Below are 24,056 nucleotides of genomic sequence, written 5' to 3'. Positions count from 1 at the left end.
GCAAGAGTGCTTGCCTCCCATACACGAAGCCCTAGGTTCGATTCCCCAGTACCACATACATAGAAAACGGCCAGAAGTGGCGCTGTGGCTCAAGTGGCAGAGCGCTAGCCTTGAGCAAAAAGAAGCCAGGGACAGGGCTCAGGCCCTGAGTTCAAGGCCCAGGACTGGCAAAAATAAAAATAAATAAAAATAAAAAGAGGGAAAAAAGAGCCAAGCGCCAATGGCTCACGCCTGTAATCCTAACTACTTAGGAGGCTGAGATCTGAGGACTGCGATTCAAAGCCAGCCCTGGCAGAGACGTTGGTGAGACTCTTATCTCCAATTAACAGCCAAAAAGTCAGAAATGGCTCTGTGGCTCAAAGTAGAGCAACTACTCTTGAGCTCAGGGACAGTGCCCAGGCCCTAGGTTCAAGCTCCAAGACTAACGCACACTTGCACGTGTACACACACACACACACACACACACACACACACACACACACACACACACAGAGTTAGGACCTTAAAAATAACTGGAGGATGATAAGAGAAACAAAAAGTTACGGAAATGAGAGCGGAAGCACGTGGGCTCGCGCAAATCACTTGGAGAACACACAGCGGGAAAGGCATTCAGCCTAGCAGGTAGAGCAGCCTGCACCATGGGCCCACGCGAGCCAGCCCTCCTTCACCAAACCCCAGGGAGTGCGGTGAGGGACGTGACAGTTCCAACCCTGGCGTCACTGAGGCAATGTGGGATTTGTAGTAAGGGCTGAGGACACAGCTCCCAGCCACACGAGCTGAAATCCTGGAAGAGACCAATGTCAACACCCGGGCTTAGGAAGTGCCATGCAGAAAGCTTAGGTGGGGGACAAATGGCTTGGCTATAGAGTTACCATCAAGAGCCCACGAGGTTTCGGGACACCACTGTGGGGAAATACTGCGCACACTGTTGTCGTCAGGACTAGCTCTGTAACATAGGAAATCACTTCCATCAAGTCAAGGCCCCTGATCCCTCGCTACACTGGGCAGGCTCACTCTAAAAGAGAGAACATTCTCATATGTTCTCCATAATCAGTTCCGTGACTTAAGAAGACACTAGGATAGGCCTGGGAGATTCACCCGTTTTGCAATAGCACTTAGTCATTTCCAAACTTGAAAGATTTTTCTCATCCAAATGCCCCTCTGTTTCCCTCCTGTAGGACCTCAGTTGGGGCATCTTCACGCAGATCACATCTGCCAAAGTAGACACACGAGAATGGGCCAGGAACAAGAGAGGCAAAGAAGTACAACTGGGCCTTGAAACCTCCTCAGACCATTCTTCCCTGTGTGCCTGAGGAATGCTAGTGTTCAGGAAGCATACTTTTTATCAGTCGTGCTGGTATTATACAGTAGGAATGCCAGCCCTTTTAATAATTTACTGAGGAGTTACACATTGCAGATTCCTTATTAAACATTATCAGAAACAGGCAATATTTTCACCACACTAAACTAAGTTATGTATCTACATCTGCTTGTCTGTGAATCAGTGCAATTTTGTTTGTTAGTCACGTGTTTTATGCACAGAACAGTGAGGATAAATTTCTCTAAGACCAAAACATTTGTACAGTTGCATTCATTTAAAATTCACCATGCATATCCAAGAAGTTTCATAAGCTGTGTTTTGAGCTTTCTGCTTTAAAAGTAAGAAGGAAAAGAGGGAAAGCTATAGCAAGGGGCTGGGAATGTGGCTTAGTGATAGAGTGCTTGCCTCCCATAGATAAAGCCCTGGGTTCAATTCCCCAGCACCACATATATAGAAAATGGCCAGAAGTGGCACTGTGGTTCAAGTGGCAGAGTGCTAGCCTTGAGCAAAAAAGCTAAGGACAGTGCTCAGGCCCTGAGTTCAAGGCCCACGACTGGCAAAAATAAATAAATAAATGAAATGAAATGAAATGAAAAAAACAAAAACAAAGCCCAGTTCAAGGCCCACGACTGGCAAAAATAAATAAATGAAATGAAACAAAAACAAAAACAAAAACAAAGCCCTGGGTTCAATTCTTCCACACCACATAAATAGGAAAGGCCAGGAGTGGCAATGTGGCTCAAGAGGTAGTACTACCCTTGAGCAAAAAGAAGCCAAGGACAGTGTTCAAGTCTTAAGTTCAAGCCTCAGTACTGGCCTATATATATATATATAGTTGGTGCTGGCGACTCATGCCAGCTACTCAGGAGGCTGAGATCTTAAGGATCCCAGTTTAAAGTCAGCTCAAGTAGACCAACCCATGAGGTTATCTCCAATGGACCAGCAGCAGCAGCAGCAGCAGGAGGAGGAGGAGCAGGAGGAGGAGGAGGAGGAGGAGGAGGAGCAGGAGGAGGAGGAGGAGGAGGAGGAGGAGGAAGAGGAGGAGGAGTTGTTCAAGTAGAACATCGGTCTTGAGGGAAAAAAAGGCCAAGCTAGAGCGCCTGGCCCTGTGTTCAAGCCCCAGGAGGGACACAAGAAGAAAAAGAAGCTATTACATATCTAGGAATCCCACTCCTGGCCCAAAGCCAATACTAACAGAATGATTTTATTTTTTTTTGTCATTCTGAAATCCAAACTAGAGTCCCAGTGGTACTTTACCAGGACGGATTTGGACAGTCCATGTAAAGGAAGGTAGGACATCCAGCGGTCATGACGCATGTGCACTTCCATTGATGTACGTGGATGGCCAGCCCAGTGAACGACTCTCCAGGCCCTGTGGGTGCACAGCAGGGATGGGTGGAGAGCAGCCTGGCGGTGGAGACCACTCACCAAAAGGGAAAGGACCCATCTGGGCTCCTTTGGGGAGAGGGCAGCGTTGGCACCCTGCAATTACACCACAGACGCACTCTTGTAGCACTTGCTGTCCATGTTCCTGAAGGCCTGGGCGTTAGTTCACTATCTAAATAAGCAGATACTTTCCTCCTGGTTCTACACATTCAGAAGTGGCTCCACTATAGACTCGTCCCTTCTGTATAACTTCTTAGCCTCTCTCTTCCACACGGAAGCAGTGCACTACCATCCAAGGCAAGAGCCAACACTGAGGATAGCACAGGGACAGGGGCTACAGGCAGGGAGGAAGGCCAGGTGGGGAAGCAGGGCTAGAAGAGGAGACTGTTCTCTCCACCCTAGGACGCTGGTGCTCTCTGTAGTCAGAACCCTGATCTAGCTCATCCAGTGCCTTTTTACATTCTGCACTTCTCTTAGGCTCCTCTCTGACCAGGTCAGTCAAATCTGTCAAGCACCTACTAAGTGCTGGGCATTCTCACCCTTCTGAAAACATATCTAACTTTTCGATGGCCACTGCAGCAGTGTAGACAGATCAGGGACAGAAAAGAAGGCAGAGTCCTGTGGGTTTTTTTCCTACTTCTGTCTGTCAAACCATGTGGGGATGGGGAATGTCAAGGGCCACTTTGTGACCCCCAAATATCCATGCACCAGGAAGCCAAGTAAGGCTAGGGGTCAGGATTCCAAAGAAACAATGTTCACTAACACTCCCAAGGAGTGGGCCTCCCTCCACCACTCCCAGAACCCCACAATTCATATGGAAACCTTGAGGTCAGTTAGATATAGCTCACCAGTTAGACAGTCTGCTTTCCCAATGAGCAATGAGTGTACACTGGACTCAGCTCAGCCTTTTCTCCCTGGCTCAAGATCATCAGAAAGATGGATTTGCATGACACTGACTGGAAAGTAGCAAGCCTAAGGTCTAAGACAGACTGGCAACAAGCCGGCCACTGCACCCAGTCATAGATTTCAAGACCAGGAAGTAAGCGTGAAAGGCAAGTCATTGTTAGGGAGTTAGGAGAGGTCTTTTGTGCATTTGGGGAGAAGGAGGTCTATTTTCACATGATTTTGATGGCTGGAGACACAACCCGTCTAGCTTAGGTTTTTCTGGGTCTCTCCATCAGTAATCACTCGAGCTATTATTTGATGCAGGGATTTTTGAGACTAACCCATTTGGGGCCAGAGGCCATTAGTGCTGAGTGATGTTGTGACACTTAGCAATGCCATGGACAGTAAGGCTGCTGAAACAGACGCCAAGAGAAAAGAAGAGGGAGGCCTGAGGGTCACAAACAGTGTCAGGTACTCTGTGATGGGGGAGGAAGTCAGGTTTTTCTTTTGTTGTTGTTGTTGGTGGTGGTGGTAGTGTACGTGTCTGTGTGTGTCTCTCTGTGTGTGTGTGTGTATGCGCACGCCTACTGGTACTAGAGCTTTAATTCAGCTAGACTTGTGTTCTTGCTTGGCTTTTATCTCCAGGATGGTGCTCTACCATGTGAGTCATACCCCTTCACTTAAAGCTTTTTTGCTGGTTAACTGGAGAGAAGAGTCTCACAGATTTTTCTTCCCAGGCTGGCATCAAACCAGGATCCTCAGATCTCAGCCTCCTGAGTGGCGAGGACTACAGGAGTGTGCCACCAGCGCCCATCTGAGAAGCCAGTTTTAACTGCTAGAGACACAATCCAATACAGGCCCATCTCTGGAGGGCCAAAGGTGGTGCTGGTCCCAGCCCTGTCACAGGGAGAAGCTGGAATACGACAGTGCTACCTATATGCAAATCCAGCACAGCCCCCTGTGCCTAGATCACTAATAACTGCCAAAACCCTGGAAATCTGCATTTTGTGTATGTGTGTGCCAATGCTGGGAGGCTGGAACACAAGGCCAGGGTACTCACTATTCCTTAGCGATTTTGCTCACGGCTGGTGCTCTACCACCTGAGCCCCAGCTCTATTTCTGGCTTTTTGAAGGTGAACAAGTAGCACAGACTTTCCTGTCAGGCTAGCTTCGAACCAGGGTCTTCAGATCTCAGCTTCCTGATTAGCCAAGATTACAAGCATGAGCCACTAGTATCCAGCTTAGACTTTTTTTTTAAATGTCAAATCTCCCCCAAATGTCGGCCCAAGATCTTTTTAAACTTATTGTTATCATCATTATTATGAAGTCATAGTTTTAAATGCTCCGCATATCTCTGGGTGCCACCTGGCTCACAGGAACCAACCATCTGCCCTGTCAACCTGAAGGGGATTCAAGGCACTCGTACCCTCCATGTTCCAGGAGATTCACTTTGCATGATGTTTCGGAAAGAACGGCCCAAATCATCATCATCATAATGATGAATTTCCAATACTTGGAGAGAAAAGGTAAATTCCTAATTTTAAGCCTGCCTGTATAGAATGCCAACATACATATCAAATGGATCATCACTTTAACAATCGCTTGTTGGCCATCTGAGGGGGGGGGGAAGGTCATTTGACATTAGAAAAACCAGAATGTCCCCATGCAACCCACTACCCCAGAGACCCATCTCAGTACCACTGCGAGCAGAGTACCTGGGTACTGTTCCCATCACCCATTCCTGCACGCACATACACACTCATGCGCACACACATAGCTAAGCTGAATTTACACAACTTCAAAAGGAGGAAAAGAAGAGAACTCTTCTAGATTAAGGGAGTCTAACTGACCTACCAATTAAATGCAGTACATAACTCTCAGGTGAATTTTAACAGACTGGCTGGAAAAGCCACTTTAGAGACAATTGGAGAAATTCAGATAATGGACAAGGTAACAGTGTCCATTAGGCAATTACCTCCCAATTTTATGAAATCAGCACCGTGGTTACCCAGAAGTAAGTTCTCGTTTTGTGCAGATGTGAGCTGTATGTAGTATTTAGGAGCAAAATGGCATGATGTCTTAATTTACTTTTGAATACTGGGGAGTTGACGGGTGGGGAGACGAAGCCAAGAGAGCAAAACATTAACAACTTTAACCAAGATAAAAAACAGAGCAAAGAGAGCCGGTCTCATTTTCTGGCATTAAAGCACCAAGACTCTCAATCACCGGGAGACACAGAGAGCTCACACAATATCCTTTGAAAGCCCTGCAGCTCATATGGGATTAAAATGTTCAGATCTTCAGCTGCCAAAAGGAAAGAGGATAACAAGGCAAAAACAGGTCCTATGAAACAAGTATCTTGCTCCTTTTTATACTGTGGAAAGCAAGGAAGTGCAGAGTTGGTATCTTAGCTCTCACTGTTAACTATCCAAGAAGAGCTTTGTAGCTTCAAATTCACCTTCGGTAACCGCAAATAAAGGCAGTAATCACGACCAAAGAGACAAAGCTGGCAGGGTAAGGTACAAAACTGGCATTGAAGTGACCTCACTCTGTTCCTGTTTACACCGACGACCAAAGGTTAAATGCCTTGCAATACAAACTTAGCTGACAAAGAACACAGTTTGAAACCTATAAAGATATCCTATGCCCAAAAGAGAAACTTTCAGGTCTTGCCTAGCAAAGTTTAAATCTAATAGTTGATGATTTTACTCCCAATTCAAAAGCCAATAGTCAACTAGCATCAATGACAATGGCTGATTCTTTAAGTCTGCTAACATATAGCAAACTGTCGGTCTGGGTTGTGGAGGAAAACTAACGGTCCTGTGATCCAAGATGGCCAGAGAAGTGTCTACCTATCACTGAAAGAACATGGCATCAGAAGTCACATAAATCCAGACTAAGGAGTCCCCTACCCCCTCATCTGCCTTGGGCTAAGGACAGTCTCTTAATTCTGCCACCCAGCAAATGGTATATGCGTGCATTTATATGCAAGTGACAAGTCAGTACTAGGACTTGAACTTGGGGCCTAAGCACTGTCTTTTAGCATTTTCAACTCAAGGCCGGTGCTCTACCATTCGAGCCAAAGCCCCACCCACTTCTGGCTGTTTGGTGGTTAACTGGACATTAATTGAATTTTCCTGCCCGGGCTGACTTCTAACTGCAATCCTCAGCTCGCGGCCTCCTGAGTAGCGGGGATTACAGGCGTGAGCCACCGACACCCGGCTAAGTATTGTCGCTTCCTAAAACACGGACAGAACTGATGAAGCCGCATGCAGTTCCATGCACGCCTGACCTAAGAGCAGATCCCAGGGCTCTCTTACCCAAACTGCATGCTTCACTGTGGCCAACAGCAGGATTCGTCCCTGCCCTATCAAAAAATACACACAAGGCCTCCTGGTAAGGGCTTGTAATTGCAAATGATTATGTTCTAGATGCTTCTGTAGTCCGATTCCTGTATCTGCTTTGGTTCTGACCGCAGCTGGCTGCCCCTTGCCTGACTCTTGACTTCCCTTTACCCCATGCGGGACGATGGCCAAGATGACTCACCAGGCCTGTGTGCACCCTCATCTGCGGCTCACGTTCTTGGCTCTGTCCTGTCTCCTAATGTGAAGGGGTCGATGTCAGGCCTGGCTCTTCCCGCCCCAGCCCAGCTTGGCCTCATGCGCCCATGTGGATGTCTCTGCAATGACCACAGGAGACTAACGAAGACAAATCAAAACAGAAAGATGCCAGGGACAAAGCCGGAGGAGCTGGTAGAACCACCAGGCGAAGGGGAAGCAGGGTGGCTCCCCCCACACACCACAACCACCCAGCACTCCATGACTTTACAGCACCATAGGGGCCACGGCCCAGGGCCCTGAGCCTAGAGACAGTAATGAGGCAGAGTGTGGCCGCCAAGCCCCCCAACTGTGCCAAGACAAAGAGCTGGAGGAGGGGCCAGGCCTCTCAAGGGGTGACTGAAGCTCCAGAAGAGCGAAGCCCGTAGCCACCAGGCACCCACAAACTCCAGTCCTCAGAGCTTCAGACAACCTCCACCAGCCCCCCTCAGCAGGGCAAGGAGGGGATGAAGACCCCAGCAGAACCACCAGACTAGAACACCACATTCTGCCCCGCCATTACCCTGGCCTGCTACACTTCCCATCTCTGGGCAACGGTGCAAAGCCATTAACACCCCCTTCTCCCCCGCCCCCCAAAAAAGACTAGAGCTCTCCACAACTCTGCCTACACACAGCCACCTTGTAACATGGCCCTTCTGCGTCCTCCCCATCCCCCACAGCCGGGGTCCCCACTCCCCCCCCCTTCAATCTTTCCCTGTCAAGGAACCCCCGAGGCATCCAAGTCACCGTACCTCCTAATGCCCATTGTACATCATGGCAAGGAAATCTAGCTTTCTAGGAACAGAATATACTTCTGGGTTTCCCTAAGCAAGGATTTTTTTTATTTTTTATTTTTTTAACAAAAAGATGCAGTCATCCTTGCGTGTCTGTGGAGGACGAGTTCCAAAACACCCACACACCAGAACGTGCAGGTGTTCATGTCCACCTGCTGCGGTGTTGGTGTGTCACCAACACATCCACACAACTCATCCCGAGAAGGCTTGGGGAACCCTAACGCAACGTAAGTGATGTCTAAATTGTTGTTACACTGTGTGGTCTGGAAAAGAATAACGTGCGTGTGCGAGAGAGAGTATATGTGTGTGCATGTGTGTCTGTGTGCATGTGTATGAGAGAAAGTGTGTTGTGTGTGTGTGTGTATGTGCGCACACGCATGTTGTGATAGTACTGGGGCTTGAACCCAGGGCCTCTCACTCTCCCACAGCTTTTCTGGCTCAAAGCTGGCACTCTACCACTTGGAGCCATACCCCCAGATAAAGCTTTGCTGGTTAATTGGAGGTAAGGGTCTCCTGGACTTTCCTACCAGGGCTGGTTTAGAACCATGATCCTCACGTGTCAGCCTCCTGAGTAGCTAAGATTACAAGGGTGAGTCACCAGCACCTGGTGGCAATCTTTTGCCCAAATATTTTTTTACGTGAGTTTGCTGAATCCATGGTCACAGAACCCATGGACTGGAAGGATCTTTATATGTACTAACATGACCACATCCATATTCCCAAACTATTATTTTCTACCCAAACAAGACACCTACCCCAGGTCCTTACTTTCTTCATGCATCAGCCCACACAAAGGCAAGCCCGCTAACTACCTTGCGTTGCCCAGTTTAGTAATGAAGGCCAGCTGTATCCCAGTTGGGCACGGAAGCAACCACTGCAGGTGACCCCTTAGATATGGCCTAAGAGGTCATGAGTTCTATCACAGTCTGAAAAGTATCCAAGACCACAGAGCAAAGATACCTGGCTCCGAAGATGTCCTTCTTAGCAAGATCAATTCCAGAAACAACTTTGACTCTCAGGATGCGGGATTCTCCCTGTTGAAGAGAAAAACAACAAGGTTAGACCCCAATCTTCAATTGCTCTCTCTCACCTCACCCAGTATCATCATCTATGACTGCTTCTCAGTGAATGCACGAATTCAGATCATCTCAAGTGCAGACGGTCCCTCGTTACAATAAGCACTACTATAGCTCTACAATGTTAAGAGACTAGAAACGGAAGCATCCAGGTTAATTAAGCCTAAGTTTAACTCAAACTAGGCCACTAACATCAATTACTCTTCACACTGGAGGATTATTTCCCAGCTAGACCAAGGACACAGCCATGGAACTCTCTAGGCACATTCATGAACCACCAACTTCCATAAATATTACAAAATAAGGACTCCTTTGATATTTACGTATTTGTAAGTATATCCAGAAATAGACAGGAATAAATACCTTATGAAGTAAAACGGTTCCTCAAAATCACATTGCCTTTTGAAATATGACATCAGTTAGGAAAATAATCCCTTAGTTCTAATAAAAAGCATTACTCTGAATGGTAACCGCTCCAAACCAAAAAAGTCATTTGTTAGTTCATTCATTTACCGACTACACCCTGGCCACTGAACATGGCCTTGAAAATATAAATACGAATTCTACTGCAAATGACGTAAGGATGGGTAGTAGAGGACCCTGGGGCAGTACCGTGAGAAAAGGCATGGGCTGGGAAACACAAATATGTAAAAAAAAAGAAAAAGGCCAGTGCCAGTGGCACATGCATGCACAAGTGAGTACACACACGCGTGCACGCATACACACACACACAACCTAATGGACAGTCCCCAGGCCTTGAATTCAAGTCCCAGTGCAGGCACATACGTACATACATGAGCACACAAATAAAGAGGAAAGACGTCTCACTTTGTGCTTATGATTTACCCTCCTTTAATCACAGGCTGGGAGTGTGGCTCGGCGGTGGAGTGCTTGTTTAGCCCTGAGTTTGGAGGAGAATGGCTGAGAGGGAAGGGAGGAGGGGAAGGAGGGAGGGAAGGCGGAATTCTTTCTTGCGCATGGGATGCTCCCTAGGCAGAGGCTATTTTCTGTTTCTCGTGAGCTCCTGCTGCCCACCCTGCAGTGCCTCCCATGGCCTGCTCAGCTCAGAGGCTGCCCCAGTGAACGAATTTTCTACAGATGGACCAAGTTCAGCAATACTCGTGCGGTTCTTTGCACACCTGAGGGGAGTTGGTGGCTGACAGGTACCTATGGCATACACACTGCCATCGTCGGTCTGCCTGGCAAAGGAGAGTGCAGACACAACTTGAGCGGGGTATAGAATCATCCAGAAGAAACGGATGATGAGAAATTGCCAAATACGGAAGCTAGCGATTCTTCCGAATGCTGCCACACATGGGGGGCAGGTGGATGTCTGCTGTGAGTGGCTAAAGGATGAATAAATCCTGAGAGCTACACTGAGGTGTTTGAAAGGCAGCAGGGAAAGAGGAGCTGCAGGACCAATTAACCTGTGCTCGTGCTGGCGGCCCTCCCTCTGCACTGTGACTGCTGGGAGGATGTGCCACATACCACAGAGCAGAAGCCCAGCAGAGTGTGTGTGTGTGTGTGTGTGTGTGTGTGTGTGTGTGTGTGTGTGTGTGTGTGTGTGTGTGTGTGTAGAAGCCTGCTTAACTATTTCTTGGAACTTTCGGGAATCCTGGGTACAGTCTATAGCTTTGAAGGCATTGATGGTGGGTTCCATCAAATAATCTTAACCGGTTCAAAGGACGAGGAGAAGTGCAGCTAACACTGCACCTGGGAGGCCTGCATTTGTATGCACACTGCATGCGTGGTAGGACAAGGACAGGCCCACTTCCCAAAGCAGGCAAAAATCAAGCCACATTTGTTAAACAAGAAAAATCAATACAGGGATAACTAGATTTTTTTCTAAGGGAAATTGGTTCGTTGATTAGGTATATGTGAACACCTGCTCTATGATCTGAGGACACAGTGATAAAGAGGATGTACCCGCCCCTTACCAGTCAGGCGACGCTGTAGTGTTCTCAGGAACATGGCCCACGAGATTGCTCACATGGCGAATCCATGCCAGCAGTCTTTCTTAAGGGGGATGGTAACACTGCCAAATCCCTTACAACTCCTTCCTTCCTTCCTCTTTTCCTTTTTTCCTTCTTCCCTCTCTCTCTCCCTCCCTCCCTCCCTCGCTCCTTTCCTCACTCCCTCTCTCCCTTCCTCCTTTTCTCTCTCTCTCTCTCTGATGTTAGTCCTAGGGCTTGAACTCAGGACTTGGGTACTATCTCTGAGTTCTGATAGTCAAAGCTAGAGATCTACCACTTGAGACACAGCTCCATTTCTGGCTTTTTTTGGTGGTTAATAGGAAATAGGAGTCTCATAGACTTTCCTGCTCAAGCTGGCTTTGAACTTTGATCTTCAAGATCTCAGCCTCCTGAGTAGCTAGGGTTACTGTGAGCCACGGGTACTGGTTGCACTACCTTTCATTCAACAAACTTTAGAAATCAATCCTTTAAAAAAAAAACTAATAAGAGGAAAAATCAAAAAGTTTATCCAAAAGGACAGCCACCAAAGCACATTTTCAACTAAGGAAGAAACATCTAAAGACTTCTCTACAGTAGACAGTTAATTCTGTATAATGAGCTCTAAGACTGCCATTAAAAATAGGTGAGAACCAGTAATGACATTCCTCCATCCCATGGGTATTTACTAAGTGCTATCATGCGCCACACCCAGTATTTGAGGACAGAGATATAAAACAAGACAGCTCCTGCCTCACAGAACCCATAATCTAGTTGGCAGAAAGACAGAATGGAAAGATGTAACACAAACAAACAAGGCAATTTGGGACCGTGGTAACTGCTCTGGAGTTAGTATAACAGCAAAGTGAAAGCAAGTGGGTAGAGAGAGAGGTAGACAATGTATGGGGATGGAGAAAAGACAACTGAACCCAAATCTGAGGAGCAACAGAGATCAGGAGGGGTGCAAACACAGGGAGAGGCCAGGGAGATGAGCCTCCAGTGAGGTCAGAGCCAGAGAAGGCGGACATTATTCTAACTACTTCCAGGTCGGCACTGCAAAGTTTCCGGCATGGGAATGACATAATGTGATCCATGTTTTTGAAAGACCAACTAGGGATGGTTATTGTGAAGAATAGGATTTAGGGAAAGGACAGCAGGAGGGAGAACAGTGAGGCAGAGTGCATGAAAAGAGATGGGCTGCGGGGCACCAGTGGCCCATGCCTCTAATAATCCTGGCTACTCAGAAGGCTGTGATCTGAGGATCAAGGCTGGAAGGAAGCCAGCCTGGGCAGGGAAATCCATGAAACTCAAATCTCCAATTAACTAGCAAAAGCCAGAAGTGGAGCTATGGTTCAAATGGTAGAGGGCCAGCCTTGAATGTAAAGGCCAAGTGGGAAAGCAAGGCCCTGAGTTCAAGCCCCAGTACTGGCACCAGAAAGAAAGACAGATACAGAGACAGAGACAGACAGACAGACTGACTGAGCCCCCACCCACATACACACATACACACACTGGGCTTCTATTGAACACTTGCTGTTTACCAACAGTAAATTCCACTCTCTGAAGCTCAAGCAAGCACATTAGTCTATAAAAATACTTTATTCATTTGCATAGGAAAATTCTTATCTTTGTTTCCTCAAAATGGCAAGCTTAAATACAGATAAGCAGCCAGGGTCATTCAACAGGGAAACACGTAACAAGGGGTGTGCCTAATGTTTTCATGCAATGAGCCCCAGGCTGAACAACTGTACTTTCTGAAGCATATTATTACTTTCATAAAAATCTATGTACGGTATTTTGACCTCTGTTAATGACTCTAGTTGAATCAAATATTTAACTAAGGTGGCTTGGCTTAGATAATGAAAATAGTATCCACACTGACTGTACAAAGCAGAAAGGGAAAGGTAGAGAAGAGGCCAAATACAAGGTCCAGTGTCTCTTCCTGTTATCAACGTGTTGTCCTGCGTGACTATTAGTAACAAGATTCTGTGCACCTCAGATGTGCTTTTCCTAATGCTTCCATCAAGACAAAGAACAAAGTGTCAAGCCATACGCAACACGGCACACTAACAAGCAAGGTATCTGCTTAGAAACAGGCAGAAGAGTAGAGACTCATCTGAGAGACCAAGCAGGATCCTAGCGTCTCATCTGGATGACGGGTGGATGGAAGTCCAGTAGTCTCACGCCCCAGACGATGGCTAAGTTGTTCCCAGATCGTCATACCCACATCATCCATCCAGACCGTCTCCATGCTGGGCACTGACGGTTCATGCCTATAATGGTAGCTACTCAGGAAGCTGAAATCTAAAGATCTCAGTTCAAAGCCAAGCCAGGCAAGAAAGTCCCTGAAATTTTTATCTCCAATTAACCAGAAAAAAACATAAATGTCTCAAGTGGTACAGCTCCAGCCTTGAGCAGGAGGAAAGAAGTGGGAACAAAAATCCATGTTTACCCCTGATAGTAGCACAGTGCATGTACAAGCATGCAAGCATACAGACACAGGGAGAGACACAGACCACACACACACACACACACACACATCCATGGTAGAGATATTTCATGTTCTTTTTTTTTTTTTTTTTTTTGGCCAGTCCTGGGCCTTGGACTCAGGGCCTGAGCACTGTCCCTGGCTTCCTTTTGCTCAAGGCTAGCACTCTGCCACCTGAGCCACAGCGCCACTTCTGGCCATTTTCTGTACATGTGGTGCTGGGGAATTGAACCCAGGCCTCATATACAAGGCAAGCTCTCTCGCCACTAGGCCATATCCCCAGCCCGAGATATTTCATGGTCTAACTCAAAACTCACCGTATTAACCAGGTGCTGGTAGCTCATTTCTATAATCCTAACTACGCAGGAGACTGAGACCTGAGAAGTCACAGTTCCATGCTCTGAGACTCTTAATCTCCAATTACTAACCAAAAGGCTGACAATGGAGCTGTGGATCAAGTGGTAGAGTGCTAGCCTTGCACAAAAGCTCAAAGCAGTGCCCAGGCCCAGACTCTAAGCCCACGACTGGCACACACACACACACACACACACACACACACACACACACACACACATTCACCATACTAGAATATGCCTTCTCTCCCAAGACCCAAGCCTATGAAGGTATGGCATCTTGTATCTTTATCTAGAATGGCAGCTACTGTTCCCCCAAAAGAGGTGATAGGTAGGTTGGGAAATCATGTTCTTCCTCTAGGGGCGTCCCCGTGACCGGAGTCTCACATACACCAGCTGTCCGTGTGGTCCAGGAAGTCCTAAGTCAGGAGCCTCAGTATCTTGGTCATTGCCTCCTAAATGAATTTATGTGTTTACTTTTCCTACTCTAAGGATTTCTTCATAGTGCTACCTACAATGTACAACCTTTGCAGGCTCACAACTTGCCTAAAAGAGGCAAAATTTTTGAACTACTGAAATATGTGACACACACATGTCCCTTAAGCTGCTTTAAAAAAAAAAATCAACTAATTCTGGGAACTGCACCTGCTACACACAGTGTCATTAATCTCCCCATTCCTACCTGTCACTGCTCCAGCCCTGAGACACAGCATCCTGTTTCATATGGGTTTTTTTTTTTTGTGTGTGTGTGTGTGTTTGTTTCATATGTTTTTAAGATGAAGACTTCACTTTTTCAGACCAGCTCTAGGTTCATGGCAGAAGTGGAACGCATGGCTTTCCTAACATCGCATTTCACACACACACACACACACACACACACACACACACACACACACAGAGCCAAATCCTCTGTCCTGCCTATCCATCCCTCCCCCAACCACATTTTTAAAAAAAAGAATCTCTGCCACTACTCTATCCGCTCCCCACCTCGTACCTGTTCCTGTCATCTCCTTCTCACCATAGCGTGTCCCCCTCACTTCCTGTCCCCCTGGAAACCTTTCCTACTCTTCACTTTCACAATGGCTTCCCCAAACCTCTTCAGCAGTCCTCCACTGTGACCATCCAGTAGGCCTCAAAAAGGCGTCGGGTGGTTCCTGTGTTCAAAGCACAGTGTCAGCAAACAGGAACACAAAGCTGGACACAGTATATCACTGCCCCGTGGGACAATTACAGTCACCTGGGGAGGGACCTGTGCACAGGTACCTGTCCTACAGGTGTGGGATAGAGGTAGAAGGTACGAGCAAAGGTAAGAGTGGAAAATGAGAGCAGCCCAACACCAAGATGGCAGATGGAGCCCTAGCTCCACCCCATAACAACAATGACAGCAAATAGCCCCTATCCTAGACCTTTCCAGAAGAGCACTGTGTTCACTGTCAGCCCAACGTGTACCACACAGTAACGTTGCAGTCCTACAGCATTTGAATCAAGTTGCAGGGACAGCTTTAGAGCCTGAAAATTTGCAAGAACATAGGATTCTGTACAGCTGAAATGTCTCAACCTTTACTATATCATATGGTGTGTGGGGAACCATTAACAAGTGCCCTTGATGAGGACCATGGGGCCTGGCCTGGCTCCTTCCTCTCTTTTGTTTACTTTCAAGAGGTAAACAGAAAATTCTATTGAACTCTGGGGTGCTAAGAGTACCAACTCAATAAGAGGCCACAGCAGGAATCTCAGCACGCTCTTATGAAAACAGGAGAAGAGGAAGAGAAGGGAGGGAGAGCAAGTCCTTTGCACGCAATTACAGAAGAGCTGTCCTGGGACTCAGCTCTCTGGAAACGAGATTGGGGTCAGTCATTGCACCAACAGTTCTAGAACCCATCCTTCTCAAGAGATATGAAAGCTCACCATGCCAACCTGGTACCTATAACTTAAGAGCCGTAGAGAGTAGTAACTCATATGCCACGAGGCACAGGACAGTCTTCCTTCACGGAGACATGGAGATCCTTGTACAGATATAGGAAGAATGGTGGAGGTAGCTTCACACAGGGAGCTCCTGCCTGCCCCATTCTGTACGGTGTTCACAGCGAGAACATGCAAGAAGCAAGAAAACATGTAAAATCCCAACCCAGACCCTGGATCTCTTTGGGAGAACATTCTGGAATAGATGTAATTATGAGGAAAAAGTCTTTTCTGTCAAATTTAAGTGCTCCTGTATATGTTTGGGCATGGATACTTCCTGGAATCATTTGCTTTTTGACTAAGATGTGTGCTGCATGTGACCAGCCAGCCCAATTAAGGAGATAAGTCTTCATCAAGGGAGTTAGAAGAATAAAACCGCAACTACCAAGTGTGCTGCTTTGTGAGAAGGAGAAAGGGCTGACGTGCTACTAGCCAAAGCCACGGCCACACTGCTGGAATTTAGTCCCAACAAAAGTGTGTTCAAGCATTTAGAGATTCCTGCCAATCCCTGTGCACTGAATCCCACAGGTAACCGGGCACCGCTCTGACCCAGGCATTCTAAGGGCTCCCATGGCATCGCTTCCTGTACGCACAACACTGTGCACCTTTGTTCTGGCTCTGAATAGAGCAGAGCCAGGGCCTTTGAGGCAGCCGGCTACCTGGAGTTCTCAGCACATTCTGCTACTCTAGATCGTTTCACCCCGAGCCTGCATCCCTGGGGAAGGATGTCTGAATAGTGGGGTGAAGGAAAACGGCAGGCTGAAAGGGAGTAACAGATCTGGGCAGTCTCCTATCAAGAAATATGTCCCCTGCTGGTGTCTCACACTTGGAATAGTAGCTATGTAAGAGGCTGACATCTGAGGACGGAGGTTCAAAGGCAGACTGCTGGGGCAGGAAAGTTCATGCGACTCTTACCTCCAATTAAGCAGCCAAAGCCAGAAAGTTGAAAGCCAGCCTTGAGTGAAAAAAAAAAGAAAGCTAAGGGACAGTACCCAGACCCTGAGTGCAGGCCCCAATACCAGCATAATAAAGGATAGGGAAGGAGGGAGGAAGAGAGAGAGATTCCCACCCTCCCCTCACTCAAATGCATGCTCAGCGGGAACGCACGTTGTTCCTCGCAGGGACAAACGTTTAGAGTGACTCTCCACCTGAAATGTGAAATGACCACCTGCCACTGCCACAGTGACACAGCGACTGGGGGAGGAAGAGGAGCCCATCAAATGAACGAGGTGGCAAGCGTTCTGGCGCAAAGGGTACATAACCACTCTTGGCTAATGAACACTTCTTTTACCAGGAGAAAAGGTCATCTAAGAATCCATTTTTCAATGGTTCTTTTTTGTTCTGAGCCTCTCATCAGAAGACAGGAAATATATTTTTTTTAATTCCTCCAAGGTCACCAAGACTGAGAATTATCTTAGGCTCCTAGTTAAAAAAAAAAAAAATGATCATAATAAACAATAGCACTTTGGGGAAAGCCAAACAACCACCATCGCTCAGGATGTAAGATTTTTCACGGCAGATTTTCATGTATGATTTTCTAGATTTTTTTCATGGCAGACCTAAACTTCAGGGTGACCTCTTGCAGTAAAGTGAGCCCTGGAGGTTTTGTCGTTCGACTTCAAGGAACTGTAAGAGGCCAGGGTCTCAAGGGCCTTCAATGAAGGCACCTAGCATGGGTGGATTCTGGGGTCTTGGCACCAGAGAAGCGAGCTCAGGCCAGTGTGTCCAATGTGGATCTGACCTTGATTGAGCAAAGGGCCTGTGCGTGGGTGGGCGTGAAGACACAGGACCAAGGATGAGCGTTTGTCGGCAAATTAGAATCCATCACAGATGCCGACTGAGAATGAGCCAAGAGCAGGGGCTTCGTTTGATGACTCGGGCTAGGTCCATCCAACATCAGGGAGACCCGAGCCCTGCTTTGCAAGCGCAACAGCACCCTAGAACAGGGCAGGACGTAGAGGGCTCTGCCATAGAACCCTCCCTAGAGCCCTGCTTCCTTCACCCTGGACTGCCATCCTCTTCCACTCCCGGACTCAGGCCTGACGATGCAACGTAACTAAAAAGATGACACCTAAGTCACCATGGCGGGTACCACACATGTTCCCAGCCTCTCCACACGGATCACGTGCCTCTGTGAACCCCCACCAGTACCTTATTTGCTATGTGCTTCCCCATAGTTCCTAGGTAGGAAGATGCTTTTTAAGTAGCTATCTAACCAGCAAATGAAGCTAAAAGCCTTCCTGACCGTGAGAGAAAGTACTGGAAAAAGACCCAAGGAGCTGGTGGCATCTGATATGAGGCCTCTACCACTGATTTTTTTTTTTTTTTTTTTTACCAAATCATACCACACAGCGACCGAGAGACACTGCCAATCATCTCAGAGGACCGCACAGGTGCACACACAGCACAAATACTGAAGACAAGAGTGTACAATTCTGCTAAGCACCAGTGGGTCACGCCCGTAGTCCTAGTTACTCAGGACCCTGAGATCCAGGGATCGAAGTTCAAAGCAAGAAAATCCTTGAAAATAAAGTTATAGCTTGGGGGGGGGGGTGTGGCTTCAGCTCAAATGGTAGAGCACTGGCCTTGTACAAAAAGTTAAGGGACAGTATCTAGGCCATGAGTTAATTCACACAGAAAACAGGATAGGTGTAACCATTTAAGGCAGGAGAATCCCAAAACACCACCCCCCCATCTCAGTCAACACTTCTAGACTGGCAAAGAGCCAGGAATCAAACATTGGGTGGGGGAGGTGGGGGGGATATGTGTGTGTGTGAGTGTGCATATGCACATGTGTGAATACATGACAGTTTGTCCACAGCAAAGGAAGAGCGTAAATTACAAAACAGTTCGTGAGCACTTAAAATAAAAAGTGCAAGTCGGGCACTGGTGGCTCATGCCTGTAATCCTAGCTACTCAGGAGGCTGCGCAGGAAAGCCTATGAGACTCTTACCTCTAATAAACTACTCAGGAAAAGCCAGAAGTGGTGCTGTGGCTCAAGTGATAGAGTATTAGCCTTGAGCACAAAGAGGCTCAGGAACAGTGCCCAGGCCCTGAGTTCAAGCCCCAGGATCAGCCAAACAGGGGGTGGAGGGGAAAGAACACAAAGCATGCCTAAGTTTGGCTAAAAATAAGATTCACAAATTTCCTTTTCTGATAAGATTACTAGCTTAGGGCTATGTCACATGTGTATCAAAGTTAAGTACACGTACTTCAGTCAGACTCTTGGCAACACTGAACAGCACACTAGTTAACTTTTGGGACCAGAAGATCATGTGAAGGTTGACTAACAGTGGATTTGGGAGGAGTTTGTCAGACCCAGGCAAAGTCCTAGGCCAGAGTATAATCATTAGAAAACCCCAGAGAGATCTCAGGGACTGGGTCAGGGCTCCATGATTAGATCCATCCTTCTCAATGTTTTGAGCCAAGTAAACTTGGATTTGATGCAAGTGGCAGGGCAATCCAATTTGCAGCTGGTACGCACAACTGGGTAAGGCTGTCAGAATGCAGAAAGAACTCATCAGATTACTGATGGGCCAAATGGCACAGGTTTGGAGTGGGGTATGCATCTGGCTGACCACATCAGTACAGAAAGGATGGAAGAGACACACCAGAGTGTCAAGGGAAGATAGGCAATCTTTGGGGTTTTATCTTATCTCAAGCTTGATATGCCTGAGATATTGAGGGTAGGCTTTGGGAAATAAATCAGATGTGCCTTGTATTGAAGGGGAGGGCTAAGTTTCTGGTCATTAATCTCAAGCAATACAGGCATATCAGCCACTTGCCTTATTCAAAGTCCAGATCAAGAATATTGTGAACCCCTGCCCTGGGCCAACATGATGTTTAAATCCAGAAGTGGGATTTAGTAAAGACAGTGTTGTCATTGCTTTGTTTTCTTAAGTAGGATGAAACCCATACAACAGGACACTCAACAAATATAAAACAATGGCAGGTGTTCTGTATGTGTATGCTTACAAGTCCAAAACAGACAAATTAAAAATCAACACAGAGAACATTCTGTAAAGACTGCTAGTCTTTATAGTAAGAGGGAAGAGGAGGAGGGTATGTGTTCACAAATATTTGCTAGCAAGTGCATATAAACACTTTATAAGGTACAAGGAACTGGTAACATTGGCTGGCTCTGGGGATAGAAATTGGTTGGGGGACAGAGGTGATAGTAAAAGTGATTTCTCACTGCATAGCCTTTTTTGAAACTAAACCATCTAGATGTATTAACAACTTCAAAAAAGAATGTTCCAATGGAACTTGTGAGCAGGGATGGGAGGGGAAACTGGGGAAAAGAGAAGGAAACGGTGACATTGTCCAAAAAAAGACATATGAAATGGTAACTCCTCTGTACAACACATCTTAATAATAACAATAAAATTATATTTTTAAAAATGTGTCAAGTAGCCAGAAAACTATTAAGCAGAAGGCACATGACAAAGGAACTAGGAATGTTTAATCTCCTCAGATAGACAGACAGACAGACAGACAGACAGATAGATAGATAGATAGACAGACAGACAGAGATATGTATATATCACATTTTCTTGATCCATTCATCCACTGAAAGGCTCATGTTTCCATAGCTAGGCTATGGCAAACAATGCTGCAATGAACATGATGGAATTCTACTCATCAGAAAGAAAGACATTGTACCATTCATAAGGAAATGGAAAAACTTGGAAAAAATTATATTGAATGAAATAAGCCAGACTCAAAGAACCCATGGGTCATGCAACTTATGGGTTGCATGGTTTCCCTCATTTGTGGTATGTGTGAGTGTATATACACACACACACATATATGCCTATAAATTTACAAGTAAACACACTGGATGGCTAAACAAGTCATTGAGACATGATAAACTATACAGGTCTCTAGGCATTCACACAGAGTGAGACTAGAAGATGATATTCTTAGGAGAGGATCACAAAGGCTCAATGGCTATGTGATATCTGATCGTATAAAATCATATTTATCTAAACGAACTCCAGGAAATAGAAATGAGAGGGTTTTTTTCTGTCCTTTGTTGGTGTTTTGTTTTCTTTTCCTTTTGTCTTGTTTGTGCATTTATCTGTCTTTGGAAGGGAAAGGGGGGCACAGAAATGAAGGAACAAAGAGTGAGCAAATGCTGCGGTGGTAGGGAGAGCTGGGAGAGAGTGAGGGAAGGGGTGACATTTCTCAAAAAGAAACGACTCTTTATCTGACTTATCTGTAGGCCCTCTGTACGTTACCTCCACGATAACAATAGAGAATTTCTTTTAACTTTTAGTTATAAACTTATTTTTTTAAGGCAGGTTCTTTTGGGTTGGGGGCAATGACGAAAGCACGTATTCTAGTTGGAGGTCTCACCCCAGAGGGCAAGCTTTCAGCAAAGCAAACAGGAAGGGACTTTGCCTTGTTAACCCCAAGGTGGGCAGAGAACAGGTGGCCCCGAGGAAGGATGGGTAGCTGGCCTGTTTGGACTGATCGGACAACAAAGGAAACAGGGACAGAAAAATGAGCCAGAGCGGTCTGACATCCTTCCCCAACACAGCAACATGATGATTATAAGACCCACATGTGGGAACCAAAAACTCAGTCTAAGAACTATGAAGATCACACAGCACTTTAAAACTACGCATGCGCGTAACGTCGCTAAGACAAAACACAGGCAACATTACATTCCCATCTTCTTCACCATGAAACAGGAGATTATTCAGACGAATTTCCAAATCTCATGAACTCGTCAACCAAACAGGAAATAGGAACATCTGTCAAAAGCATTCAAGAGACCTATTTACGGTTAGTTTTACTCCACATCATATTCCAGCAATGATTTATGATGCTTAACCCATTCTACAAATGTTTTAAAATTCCTCTCAGAAAGAACACCACACTTGTGCTGCGAAGTTTTAAGATACAAGAGCATGAAGGAAAGGACTCCGGAAGAAAAAAAGAGCGGCAGTCTTAAGGAATGGCTGAAGCACAGCTTGAATCTTGCAATAAGTTTAAGTAAAAACAACACAAAAACACAGAACCACAGGCTGGAAGTGTTTCTCTCTCTCTCTCTCTCTCTCTCTCTCTCTCTCTCTCTCTCTCTCTCTCTCTCTCTCTCTCTCTCTCTCTGTCTCACTCTCTCACAAACATTGAGAAGACACTGCCTGGTGTTGCACACTGAAGTGAACTGCAGGTTTTGGCCGCAGTTTGGCTGACCCAAGACTGCTGTGGACATAGTCATGGTTCAGCCAAGCCCATGAGTCCATCCCTAATTCCTCACTTCCCTTCTACTGCCTCTGTGGCCGAAGGCCAGAGGCTCCCCACACAGCATGTGTAGGAGTCACTTTGAGTCTATCCGCCAGGTTCCTGTACACCAGATACAAACTAGTCCATGATCAAAATGTGCAAAAGCCCATGGCCACTGTAACCCCCCTGAGGGTGACAGCATTTTTATTTAAAAAAAAAAATTTTTAAGAACTCCTATCAACAAGATAACTTAGCACAAGATAACAAGGGGAAACAGCTATTCTCCCTGAGTGCTAGTGGCTCAGGAGGCTGAGATTTGAGGATCATAGTTGAAAGCTAGGAAAATCTTAGGGGAGTCTTACCTTCAATGAATCAACAAAACACCTGGAAGTGGAGGTGTGGCTCAAGAGGCAGAGTGCCAGCCTTGAGTGAAAAGCTAAGAACGGACACGTGGCTCTGAGTTCAAGGCTCGTACACATAAACACACTCACACATACACACCCCAATACCAACCCCCCCCCAAAAAAAAAAACACTATTCTTTGTTATCAGGAATTTGGGCTTGTGTTTTGAATAATACATCTTTAGAAAAGCAAAATAAAAATTTTATTATTTTCTCCAGTTTCCTTATAAAATACCCTGAGATAAAAGCATTTCATCTGAGTCCTAACTTGGTTTGTTTTTTAACTATCAAATCAAGTGGCCTAGTATTTTTTTTTTTTTTACCAAACCACAAGATAATCCCTATTCCTACAATGGTTTCCACAGCCTCGGAGCATGTGTGTAACCAAAGTAATACCAAAAGCAAATGACAGCGGCTGGGTTCCTTCCAACACACTGCCTTGGGAGGAAAAGGAAATCAAGCAAGAGAGTGGTTTGATGATACTCTCTTCTGAGGCACTGATCAAGCACTTGCTTCATTTCTCCTTTATCAAACAGCCTGTGATCAATACCATTCCCTCCCATGATCTGAAATGAGTGCTTGAATTTAATGGCAAGAACGTGGCACTTGGTTCCAACAGGCCCATATTTCACCATGACCTCCCCTGACTCATTTTCCCTCTGGATCTTCAACTCTCCACCGAGGAGACACAGCTGTAAAGCCCACCCACCTCCAACCAGCCCTTCAATGGCAGCTACTGCACACGCGTGGGCCTTTCTACCTGGGTTTTTTAGATCCATTTACAACACACAAGGGACATTCAGAGGAGATTTTTTTTTTTCGGTCATGGGGTTTGAACGCTGAGCCTGGGTACTGTCTGACCTTTGTCACTCAAGTCTAGCGCTCTACCACTTGGAGCCACAGCGCCACTTCCGGTGTTCTGGTGGTTTATTGGAGATAAGAATCTCATGGACTCGAACTTCAACCCTCAGATCTCAGCCTTCCTGAGTAGCTAGGATTACAGGCATGCGCCACTAGTGCCTGATGAGATTTTTTCTTTCTTTTGACATCATCAAGTGGGAGGCTGCTGAGAGATAAGACTAACTCTTCACCAGACAGGACACAGGTGAGTCGAAATAACTTCGCTTTGGACCAGATATCCAAGATTGGGGCCAGGCCCCTCCCACAACCTGGGCAATCCCACAACCTCCAACTCTGCACCACTCCAGGTTTCCTGCAAAAGTCTATGTGGGAGACGTGTAGCTTAAGGCACAGGACTGGAGAGCCTGCTTTCAGGAACTCTAGATGAGCAGGGCGGTGTTTTCCTCGCATCACCAGACAACTTGGTGCGAGTGCAGATTCTCAGAGCCCAGCCCCTAGTCACTAAAAGGAGAAACTCCTCAGACAGCGATTTATGTTTTTAGGCCTCTAGGCAATTCTAAAGCAGAATAAAATGCCTCATGAAGATAAACAAGAGGAAGCTGAGGCTGAGGATGGTTGTGGCAGGGTATTTGCCTAGCATGCAAAAGGTGCAGAGTCTGATCCTCAGCAATGCAAAACAAGAAACAAGGAAGTCTCTGGAAGCTCGACGTGCTTCTGCAAGGATGCAGCTCCTCCTTGGGGGAAAAAAAACA

At 46.4% G+C, this 24,056-nt stretch overlaps 1 protein-coding gene across 2 annotated transcripts in view; it reads right to left on the bottom strand.

Annotated features, from left to right (window-relative positions):
• Positions 1 to 24,056, bottom strand: part of Nedd4l (NEDD4 like E3 ubiquitin protein ligase) — a 283,441-nt gene that overhangs the window by 185,885 nt on the left and 73,500 nt on the right. For both annotated transcript variants that reach the window (XM_048363771.1, XM_048363772.1), the window contains exon 2: positions 8,943 to 9,016. In XM_048363771.1, the coding sequence (XP_048219728.1) occupies positions 8,943 to 9,016 (74 nt within the window). The remainder of the gene's footprint in view (positions 1 to 8,942; positions 9,017 to 24,056) is intronic.

Source organism: Perognathus longimembris, chromosome 15, assembly GCF_023159225.1.
Source record: "Perognathus longimembris pacificus isolate PPM17 chromosome 15, ASM2315922v1, whole genome shotgun sequence".
Classification (NCBI taxonomy): domain Eukaryota; kingdom Metazoa; phylum Chordata; class Mammalia; order Rodentia; family Heteromyidae; genus Perognathus; species Perognathus longimembris.
This window is presented reverse-complemented; position numbering and strand designations above follow the sequence as displayed.